Below are 12,312 nucleotides of genomic sequence, written 5' to 3' on the forward strand. Positions count from 1 at the left end.
CGCACAGCACAGGCGCCGCCACAAAGCTCCGTCCGTGACCGAGACAATAAGACAATAAAATTATCAGAATAAAATAATACATTATTTATTTATTTACTCACCACCAGTGAGTAAGTGCAGCAGCTGCAACCCCAACAAGAAAGAAAGACGAAATAAAAATGGAAACTCGCGCATGCGCCCTCAGCTAAGGAGTCCAGCCAATCAGTGAGCTGGTTGGCCAGCTCACTGATTGGCTGGAGTCCAGCCAATCAAATCAATGAGCGGCAGGCTGGGCTGGCTTAAATTTGTAGGTAGCATAGAACGAAACGATGAGCCAGCCCAGCAGCTGATGGGCGGGAGCTGCGCGCGCCAAAAAAAGCGTGCCTTTTTAAAAAGCGGGCGGGACGCGGGAATATGCATCAAAAGGAGGGGGTGTCCCGCCAAAAGCGGGACGTCTGGTCACCTTAATCTAGTCCAACCCCCTCCTCCAGCAGGAGACCTTATATCATCTTTGTTATTTTAGTGCTACCAACACAGAGGAGAATTTCCCAGAAATCCCCAGGCATTGCCAACCTCCACTTCGCTAGTAAAAAAAAAAAAACCCCTAGAGCAAAAACTTCATGCAGTATTAAAAAGAATAAAAAAGGGGGCTGCTATGTATTGTTTAATGGACTACTACATTGGCAAAACAGACGGCTACATTGGCCATGCCCATCGAGTCACATGGCTGCGAAGCCACTCCCACCTGGTCACATGGCTGCCAAGCCACACCCACAAAATAAGCCATGCCCACAGAACTGGTAATAAACAATTTTGAAACCCACCACTGATGTATCAGTATATAAAGCATATTTTCTTTTTATAGAATTTGTCCTTTCTATTTATAGCAGGGACCCCCAAACTCCCTGCTATAATACTAGGCCCTGACCCATTGGGAACCAGGCCACCAAAGCAGCAGGCCAGGATGCAAAACTTTATTTGCTCATACACAGGATTTAGGCTGCATGCGTGAAACATTCCGCCCCGCAGCTAAAGCCATTGCTGCCGGTCTGCAGAACCAAAACAACTGGGGACTCCTGATCTATAGAATCTTTTCCCAACATATTGCTAAAAAGCCAGGTTTTAATAGCCTCCCAAAAGGTTAAAAGAGTGTGGGCCCAAAGGAGATTGTTTTACTAGCTAGGTCACTGAAAAGGCCAACTTCCAAAGTCCCAAAAGGTAGATGGATTTCAGCGAAGTGACCTGGTGTATGCATATCCCTAGTGGACCTAGTGGCACAGACATATATTCTTCGGGAGATCAAATTCTGTAAATAGCCAGGTCCCAAGTTATGTAGGGCTTTAAAGGTGCATTTTGAATTGGACTCAGAAGGAAATTGGGAGTCACTATAGCTTGTGCAATAAAAGCATAACAAGGGTAAATCTGTGAACATCCAACAGCATGCAAGCTGTTACATTCTGGATTATATCAGCAATGTCCTAAAATGAGAACAGCCGAATATCACCAAAGCTCAGAACACTATTTCATCATTTTTCTGAAATAAAACCATTTCTTTTTTCTTTGCATACATGAATGTCTGTCAGAAACATATAAATGGAAATTGTCCCGGTGAGACAGTATTTTTCTATTTCCACATTAATTAATTGGAGAGGGGGAACCTTTCCACTGTAACTGTGAGCTTCTGTACTATTAACATACTCCAATTTGCTAATCTATAGGGAATGCTATTTCATCAGCAAACCCTTCGGAAATGGACATATAACTTAATAATAGCCTTTCTGTTTTGAATCTAAAGATTTGCATTTTATTCTGCTCCTTCACCATGGAGTTCACTGCTCACTAAAAAAACTCACAACTAAGATTGCTGCCTTCTTCTTTTTCTCTCTTGAGATATATATGCATAAACACTGATGCCATTTAGAGCCACAGAGAAGAGTCAAGATTTCGGACAGGAAAGAATTCATCGTTCTAATGGTAGGCAGTCCAAGGTTCAGACTTTACCAGGAGATTGAGCAGTGGTGCGATTCAGCCAGTTTGCACTACTTCCAAAGGGCCAGTTGTTAACTTTCTGAGCAATTTGCTGAACTGGTTGTTGGAAGAAATCATTAGGGCAGAGAACCAGTTATTAAATTATTTGAATCCCACCACTGAGATTGAGACACCATTCCAGTCAGGCTGTATTAACCATAGATACAGTAATGGCTGGGTCTTAGAAGAAGAGAAAATCTTATTATTTGCCTTTTACAGAGGATGGCATTGTTATTAGTTTTGCTGCTAGTGCTATTTCCTCACATGGTATGCAAGAGAGACAGGTGCAGCATCTATAATCCCCACACTCCGTATCACCAATACCATTATCTGGGAGACCTTATGGTTGGTGGCATTGTTTCCCAGGCTGCAATTGTCTTCAGACAAATCAGCTTAACTGAACCTCCCCCATCAGCAGTGCGTGGAGATTTTATGTAAGGAACTGTACTTTTAATTGTGTTTTAAATATATCAGTTATTAAAATACTAATATCTGGCTCTGGTGTCTTCTAATATAAGCTAATTTCTCTTGCTAACACTAAGGAGATACTGAGAAATATAGTTTGGAAAGTATTCACACATTTAAATCAACATTCCCAAATCTTATGTTCCTTCATATTTGTGACTCTCTTCACTAGTTTTCTGAAAATGGGTGGGAATTGAAGCATGAGATAGAAGATGGTATCCACTTGGATAGTAGAAGACTAATTTAAACCTCTTCTTTTTCTTCCTGTAATATTTCCATTGTCTTCATTGTTTCTCCTGCTCAATCTCTTATATTGCTACTTTTTTCATACAATTTTTCAAGACTTTGCCCTTCCAATTTCAATACAGTTTTCTGATTGGGAAATACGTATTCATAATTTGAAAAATCTTCTGGAAAAGCAATCTGCTTTCTTACAGAAACACAAGTAAGAAACTTTTATAGAAATGCCAAGGTGTATAAGCCTAGCAATTTGCAGAAATTTAAATAGCTCTACCTTTAAAAACCATTTGATCTGAGTTTTAGTTTCCTTCAGTTCCTCATTTTAAATATAATTAATTTCATTTATATAATCAGTACAAGTAATTATAAATTCACATATATGAATGCATTTATCCCTGTCCTTCTGTCTGTTACCTAATAAAGTTTCATGGATGATGTCCATATATAATTATATATGTATTTATAGTGTGAGTGTGTATCTGGGAAAAAGTTATACATTGCTTTCAATTTGTGCAGAGAATAAAGTGTTCTGAAAAATTGGTATTATTTATCTCTATTCATATTGTCTCATTTTAGCCCTGTTGCTAAGAATTATCAACACATCCTGGCTATGGCATTTGCTGTAAAGGAGATAAATGAAAACCCTCAAATCTTACCCAATCTTACTTTAGGCTTCCATATTTATGACAGCTATGACAATGCTCAAAGGACTTACCAGGCTACAATGCTGTTTCTCTCATCTGTGGAGAGACTGATTCCCAACTACAGCTGCAACATTCATAATAATTTAGTATCTGTTGTTGGAGGATTAGATGCTGAAATCTCTCTTCACATCTCCACCATCTTGGATATCTATAAAATTCCACAGGTATTTTTTTTATTATGTGCATGAAATCTAATGTAAATAAACTCTGTAACCTTTCAGTTAGGTAATTTTAATTGGTTGAATATTGTTGAATAATTTCTTAACATCCCTTTCAAGGCAGAAGAGACCAATCACTGGCAGAAAGGGCTCTCCTCAAACCATATTAATAAATAGTCTAAATTCCATCCTTAGCATTGGTTCCACACTACACCTTACATTTGTGGACTACAAGATAAGCAGAAACAAGAAGTGACAGAAAGGAAATCATGGCTTTCTTGGAAACAAAATGCAGGATATTGGGAAGCAACAGGACCAGATCAGAACAGGAAGGCTGAAAGGAACATTGTACAAATAAGATAAAGCAACTAAGACTTAAAATGAAATAGCAACCTAAATATTGATGGTTTTAATTTGGGTAAAAGCCAGAACATCACACACACAAAATTGCACATCAGATAAAAAATGAAAGTAGATTGCATCTTTGTTTACCTGTCAGTGAATATCACCAAATTCTAGCAAAATAAGGAAGAAGGATCCATGTTTTTTCATGGATCAGGGGCTCAAAAACATACATAATCTCTCTAAATCATTTTTAATTCCAGTAAAACATTTCAGAATTGCCTAATGCAATTTAATATCATTGTGATGCGTTTGAAGGGATGTTCCAATGAGTTCTAAATTTAAGGCACCATCATAGGATTTATGACAAAACAATGGTATACAGTATATACAACAGGAACTGAAATGGGATTTCAACTAAACATGTTGAAGGTTGCTTTATGTAAGTACTGGTAGGATTCTTAATAAGTTTTACGTACATTGTCAGGGTTCTATGCATGCTGTTTTTATTTTTCTTCGCTTTTCTCTAGCTTATTTATGGCTCGGCTCCATTGATGAATGAAAAATCTCCAGACCTCACTTTTTACCAGACGGTTCCTCCAGATCCGCTCCAGTATGCAGGGATTGTCTCACTGCTCCTACATTTTAGGTGGACGTGGATTGGGATCCTTACCATGGATGATGATCAAGGCGAAAAATTTGTACAAACTGTGATTCCAGTTTTATCCAAAAGAGGGATTTGCTACTCTTTCATTGAAAAACTTGGCAAATTTAGTGATATTGATGGACTTTATGATATGCTTCACAAAGGAATAAAAATCTATGATCAGGTCATGGGTGGTAAAGCCAATGCATTTATCATCTATGGAGAGTCCTTCACCATGATATTTTTGAGATGGTTGCAATATATACCAAGTATAGAAAAGACAAATGCTCAACCAAAAGGTATTGTGTGGATAATGTCAGCCCAGGTAGAACTGACTTGCTCAGCATTTCAACGTTCCTGGAGTACAGAAATAATCCATGGTGCCCTTTCCTTCTCAATGCCCTCTGCTTATCTACCAGAGTTTCGGTCATTTGTTGCAAAGCAAAACCCCATTTTCAGTAGAAAGGAAAATGGATTTATCAGTCAGTTTTGGCAAGATGCTTTCAACTGTGTATTCCCAGGTGAGGTTGTGAGTGATGTGCCTGAAGACATTTGTACTGGGACAGAGAATCTGAAGAGCCTTCCTGCACCTATTTTTGAAATAGACATGACTGGCCATAGCTACAGTATCTACAATGGTATTTATGCAATAGCTCATGCTCTCCATGCCGTATCCACAGCTAGATATAAACATAGAGCAATGGGGGTCAGAAGAGGAGAAAAAAATCATAAACAAGATATCCTACAGGTAATACAGGTATTACAGGTAATCAATATCCTCATTTGCCACAGCACCATGCATCTAGGTATGTTGGTAAACCTACATCTGCATTTCATCTGCTTTCCCATCTCCTGAATATGAAATAACAGTTCATAGCTTTGTCCCAATATTTCATTTCCATTGTGACTATCTGAATGGTTTACTTTGAATTCTATTGAATCCCTCTGAGCGAAGTTTAGGATGTTAAAGTCATATTTGTGAGCATAACATGAGAAAACCCACTCTCTTTCCTTCTGAATCTATCATGGAATTGGGTTTGTCTGTCTATGCCTGTTTCTGTATCTGTCTGTCTGACTGATTGACTAACTATATGAGAGAGGGAGGGAGAGAGAGAGATATGACAGCAGTGTTCCTATATTTGAGGGGCTTCTACAAAGATGAGGAGGTCAAACTATTTTCCAAAGCACCAATAGGCAAGATGAGAAAAAATGGATAACCAAGGAGAGAAAAAACCGAGAACTGAAGAGAAATCAAAGAAAGCGATTAACCAATGGAACAACTTGCCTTTAGAAGTTGTAGGTGCTCCATTACTGGAGGCTTTAAAAAAGAGCCTCGAAAATCATTTATCTGAAATGGTATAGGGTCTCCTGCCTGCAAAGGTCCTTTCCAACTCTATTGTTCTATGTGGGTGTGATCCAATTACAGTAAATGTAAAAGATGTGAACAAAGAATACAATTGTATATCTTTTTTTCTGCTATGAAAACTATCATCATGGCAATGAGTATTTTAACTTTCCAAGTTAAATTTTATTTATTTGGTTTATTTATTTATTTGCTCAGCTTCATTACTTTCTAAGAGGAGTCTCTTTTAACAATAGTGCTGGGGACCAGATCTCCTTTGACCAAAATGGCATAGTAAGAGCTGGATTTGATATTATCAACTGGATTGCTTTCTCAAACAAATCATTTCTTCGTGTAAAAGTTGGGAAGGTGGATCACCTAGCACCTCCAGATCAAGCATTAACTATCAACGATGACCTCATTACATGGCACAATTTGTTCAAACAGGTAAGGTCCAGTTATCCCACCATAATTCTGATTTGTATTCATTTTCTAGGCAATGGTAGATCTGTACGGACTATTGAGTTTAAAAAAATTTATGTCAATTCGTATGATGAGATCCTACTCATATCAGCTTAGATGGCTACCTCTGCTAATTATGTCTGGAACAAAAGCATATTATTTAATATTACATCTATTGCTGCAAATTGGTGGTGTTCTACATTTATACATATTGGTTTAAGCTTTCTTCATATTGGTAACTTTGCTCTTTTAAAATTGAAATCTTTTACTTCATCTATACTGGCATGCACAATTAATCCTTGACTTTGTTTAGCAACTCTACAAAGATACAATGCCAATCAGCCTTCCTGTTTGTTTGTTTATGTATTTTATTTATTTGTTTGATTTCTTTCTTCATTTGATTTTCTCAGATATATGATGGTTGTAGGATCTGATATGGTATTTATGATGGTTACAAGATCTTGAGGTTATGTGATTATCATTTGCAACCTTCCCAGCCAGTTTCCAATCAGCAAAGTCAAATGGGAAAACTGGATTAATATAACAACCACTTGATTTACTTAACAACTGAAGTGGTTTGCTTAACAACTGTAGCAAAAATAATTAACATGACTCAATGTTAACAACCATCTTACTCAGAAATAGAAAAGTTGTTCTTAATTGTGGTTATAAGTCAAGCACTATTTGTACATAGCATTGGTCAAACCAGAGTTTTTGCTTGATACAAGTAGAGTTAGTCATGAAATGCTGATAAACTGATGGTGAACTAGTGAAATTGATACAGTGAAATTTATATATCTAAATTGTTTGCAGGATATGGATTCTAAATGAGAGCTCACGTAGATCAAGTGACTGTCTAAATAATTCTGTCTAAATAAGAAATAATTGTCACTCCTGCCACTCCTGTGGCCTTTACTGACCATATAAATCTAGGAATTGTAATACCTACTGTATGTCATTTTTCCTAACCCAGATCATACTGGCCAAGGAAGTTGGGTGTGGATTAAAACCTCAATGAAGTAATAGCAACAACTCTTAGTCATAGCTCAATTTTAAATGAAATTACCAGATTAAAAAGATTGAAGGGGTTAGGACATAATAAATAATATTAGATGCATGTGGCTTGAATTAGATGAGCTTGCTATTAAAGGCACCAACTTCTACCATATTTATTACACAAACCCTAAATACTCAAGTGTTGACACCCAGATCTTCAGAGTAGCACAGTTGACTTCGGAAGTGACCATTGGGGGAATATTAAAATAAGAAGACATCCATTCGCATCACTTATAACATTTAAAATGTTTGGCAGTATATGATAAAGTGTTTGGATACTCTTAGCTAAATTGAGACAGGTAGTTCTTTGATTTATTTTGTCCAAAATAAAGGAAGCACCTGAAAGATGATAGCCTCTTCTATTTTTTTCTACAGTAGCAATGTTTTGTTTCCACTTTTTGGAATACAATATTTTATTGCCTCCTAAAGGTTCTGCCAAACTTTTTTCGGAAATGGAAGTTAACTCTTTTGTTGCAAGACAAAATATTTTTGTTAGAGAGCTTTTTTTGCTATACATATTGATTGCCTTTTCTGCTTTAAACAAATTAATGGGGAGGGGGATTTATTCAAACTATATAAATGGATGAATATAAGCAAAAGTGTTACAGACCAGAAAGAGATTAATGTGTGCATTAAATGTTGATAAAAATTGATGACTTCTTCAGACTACTGTTATCTTCTTCCTAGGTGCAGCCTATTTCTATCTGTACTGAGAGCTGTCATCCAGGTTTCAGCAAGAAAGTCAAGGAAGGGCAGCCATTTTGCTGCTATGATTGCATCCCATGCCCAGATGGGAGCATTTCAACTGAGAATGGTAAAAATATTATCATTTGATCTGGACTACGGGAAATAAATTTGCATAAATCTGCCTGACCATTTAATGCACTACAACACAACCAATGCAATTTGTGAAAAAGGTAACACTGCCACACATGAAAACATTTCAGAAACAACCAAAAGACTATTTCAACCACATGGCATCACAGTAGTACAGAAGCAAACTAAAGCCCACCTAACATCTTAAGTAAACCAAAAAATACAATAGAGTAAGAAAAGAAAACAGGATGTGTCTGCAACATATAGTGTAAGACAATCCTATGTACGACACACCGGCAGAAGACTAGCAGAGCATATTTATGAAACCAATTAGAAATCAGAATACATAATGAAAATTTCTTAATTGGACAGATTTTACTGTAGTTTTAACTAGGAAACCTTGAACATCCTAGAGCAGTGTTTCTCAACCTTGGCGACTTTAAGTCCTGTGGATTTATGCTGGCTGGGGCATTCTGGGAGTTGAAGTCCACAGGTTGAGAAACACTGTCCTAGAGCAAGCAATGTCTAAAAATGATAGACATTCAGACAGTTCACCGACAAATGCGCACATGACAAAAGCACACCACGGTTCGCCCACATAACACTGATCCTCCGTGAGCTGCGCTGGCTACCTGTCGATCTCTGGGTGCACTTCAAGGTCCTACTCACCACCCATAAAGCGCTCCATGGTAGTGGGTCTGGCTATTTGAGAGACCGCCTTCTGCCAATTACCTCCCTGCGTCCCATCAGATCGCATAGAGCTGGCCTCCTCCGTATTCGGAGGAGTAGTTGCCGACTGGCGACTACTCGGAGGAGAGCCTTCTCTGTTGCGGCTCCGACGCTATGGAATAATCTCCCTGTGGAGATTCGTACCCTCACCACCGTCCAGGCCTTCCGCACAGCCCTCAAGATCTGGCTAGCCCGTCAGGCCTGGGGATAAGTTTTACTTTCGCCCCTCCCGAATGTCGAGTGAATGTTGTGTTTTACTGTTTAATTTATTCTCGTTCACACTTCTTTTTGTATTTGTCCTACACTCCCTTTCCCCTGTATACCTAAATACACCGACAAAACTGCGGCGAGAAAACCGCGAGGTTGAAATTGCGCCCACAGAAGCGTGTCTACATATGCGCGCTGACGAAAGCGTGCCATCAAAAAACAACGAAAACAACATAATAACCCTAACCCTAACCCTTACCTTAACCCTAATCACGCTTTTGTAGGCGTGGTTTTGTCGGCGCTCTTTTGTGGGAGTGCTTTCGACGTCGCGGGTTTCTCGCCGCGGTTTTGTCAGCGCACTTTTGTCAGGAGCGCATTTGACGGGTCACATATTCAGACAAATCAGCCATTAACAGGCACAGAAAGATACGCAACATCTATGTATCATTTCAAAAGGAATAATCAAAATGCTAAAAGACCACACCATTTCCATGCTATCAATCAACACCCAGAAGAGATTAACACCGACAATTAAGCAGTAAACAATATCCGAAACAAGGAGCTACCAAGTCTGATAAACAAACACTAATCAACAGCACTGTAGTATTGCTGCTCTTATCTAGTTTGGGAATTAAATGTCTGCAAGAAAACAACCAAGTTCAGAGATCACCAAAAAACCCACAATTCAACCCTGAGATACAAATATTCTTTCTCGCCATATCATTATTTTTCTGGACTCCCTATCCAAGGCTCCTATTTCATATCTAATGTTCAGCTCTATATCTAATATCTGGAATTGCAAGGTGTTAATTGCCTTGATATTTTTTCTTTCACTGAATTTGAACACTGTTTTATTCTTCCAATGCTGTTGGAATATGCCTATGCTTCTACTCTTCATGACAGACAGATCCTTAATTTTAAATAAAATTCAAAAAATAAAAAGATAATTAAATTAAAATTTATCAAAACCCAGTGAGCTTGGAGACCTTCTATAAACCTGATTTTTTCTTTTAAAAGTTGGTTTATTACTATAATTGGACACCATTCATATTAATGACATGCTTGCAAAATAAACAACATCTTTTCTTCTTTTCCTTAGACAAAAATGAATGCTTTAGATGCAAAGCTGACTATTATCCCAACACAAGAAAAGACTTCTGTGTTCCAAAAATTGTCAGTTTCTTGATTTACAAAGAACCTTTAGGGTTGAGTTTAGCCTGTCTTGCACACTCTTTTTCCCTAGTCACAGTTCTGGTGCTAGGAATATTTGTGAAGAACCACAACACTCCCATCGTCATAGCCAACAACCGGGACTTGACCTACATTCTCCTCATCTCTCTCCTGCTCTGCTTCCTTTCTGCACTTCTATTCATTGGCCAGCCTGGAAAAGTGACATGTCTTTTGCAACAAACTACTTTTGGAATGGTCTTCTCAGTGGCGGTTTCTTCTATCTTGGCAAAAACTATCACAGTGATTCTAGCATTTATGGCTACCAAACCAGGATCCAGGATGAGGAAGTGGGTGGGGAAGAAATTAACAAATTCCATTGTTGTTTCCTGCTCCCTGATCCAAGCAATCATCTGTACTTTATGGCTGTCTGTGGCTCCTCCTTTCCCAGATGTTGATATGGTCTCAGTGCCTGAAGAAATTGTACTACAATGTAATGAAGGCTCTGTGATCATGTTTTATTGTGTCCTTGGCTATATGGGTTTCCTGGCTCTTATCAGTTTTACCACAGCTTTCCTTGCCAGAAAGTTACCAGACAGTTTCAATGAAGCTAAGTTCATCACCTTTAGCATGTTGGTCTTTTGCAGTGTTTGGCTGTCCTTTGTCCCAGCATACTTGAGCTCCAAGGGAAAATACATGGTGGCTGTGGAAATCTTTTCCATCTTAGCCTCTGGTGCTGGACTTCTAATTTGCATCTTTTTCCCAAAATGCTATATCATTGTATTACAACCAGAACTGAATAACCGGGAACTATTAATTAGAAGAAAAGAATGATAAAAAGCATTTGTTATATTCTTGATCAATCTTCTGGAGATAGAATTCTGTTTCTGTATTCATAGTAGAAGATTTAGGAAAATAGTACTTTTATCTACTTGTTTATATACTGTACATTTTGCCCACTCTATCCCTATTTGTTCACTGAAACTTTGATTTCTTGAACTTAAGCAGTGGACCAGCTCTCTGAAATAATCTAGGAACTGGCCAAGATTAAAAAGCAGAGACTGATAAGTGCTTTAATATCTGTTCAAATGTAATGCATTTCCTAGTCCCTATTGTGGTATTCTTGGCTATTAACATGGTCAGAAAGTTTCCTCCTTTTCTGTATTATCTTATAATATGCAATAAACTAAGATAGTAAAAAATAAAATCTTTAACATATTTTGTACGTAGTTCTAACACTGTTTAACAAAGAAAGAAAAACAAAAGAGGCAGTCACTCCTGGGTGGTATTGGGATGGTAAACTCACTATCTATTTTATTGGCAACACCAGAAACGATGAGTACACTGTAAAGTCCAAAAGAAAAGAGAAAGGGCATTGGTACTTACCTGATACGCCTCTTCTAATAAGAGGGGAGATAGCATCCATGTATGGGTTGACACTGTCCATACTCTGATTGGACTGAGTCTGATTATTAATTAATTAACAAGCCTTATAACCCCATCCTGGAGTGACTCTACCCAGTTTTTCCACAAAGGAAATAAATACAGATACAATGATGTTATCCAACAATGGCTTTAGTAAGAAATTATAAATGGTACAAAGAGTCTTGAACTTTAAAGGAGGTCAGATTATACACAACATGGAGGCACAGCTAGAACTGGTACAACAGATGGGGGGGCCTGGATGCTATCTCTCCCCTTATTAGAAGAGGCGTATCAGGTAAGTATCAACGCCCTTTCTCAATAAGGGTGGAGATAGCATCCATTACTGTTCATTCCACAAGGAGCACCGCTTCCACCATGGTGTGGTCTACTCTGGCATCATTGGACGAGATCTGCAGGGCAGCAGCGTGGGTGTCCCCTTTGTCCTTTTTCAGACACTATCAACTAGATAAATTCGCTTCTGCAGACACAGACTTTGGCCATAGAATCTTGCAAGCGGTCGGGTCAGAGAGTCACCAGCTAGAATGA

General features: G+C 38.3%; 1 protein-coding gene across 1 annotated transcript; it reads left to right on the forward strand.

Annotated features, from left to right (window-relative positions):
• Nucleotides 1-2,271: 2,271 nt before the first annotated feature.
• On the forward strand, nt 2,272-11,175 carry LOC116521571 (vomeronasal type-2 receptor 26-like). Its single transcript, XM_032236230.1, has 6 exons — nt 2,272-2,441; nt 3,289-3,580; nt 4,447-5,310; nt 6,124-6,351; nt 8,110-8,236; nt 10,274-11,175. The coding sequence occupies exons 1-6, from the start codon at nt 2,272-2,274 to the stop codon at nt 11,173-11,175; spliced, it is 2,583 nt and encodes an 860-aa protein (XP_032092121.1).
• The last annotated feature ends 1,137 nt before the right edge of the window (nt 11,176-12,312 follow it).

The sequence above is a fragment of the Thamnophis elegans genome, chromosome Z (genome assembly GCF_009769535.1).
Source record: "Thamnophis elegans isolate rThaEle1 chromosome Z, rThaEle1.pri, whole genome shotgun sequence".
In the NCBI taxonomy this organism is placed as follows: Eukaryota; Metazoa; Chordata; class Lepidosauria; order Squamata; family Colubridae; genus Thamnophis; species Thamnophis elegans.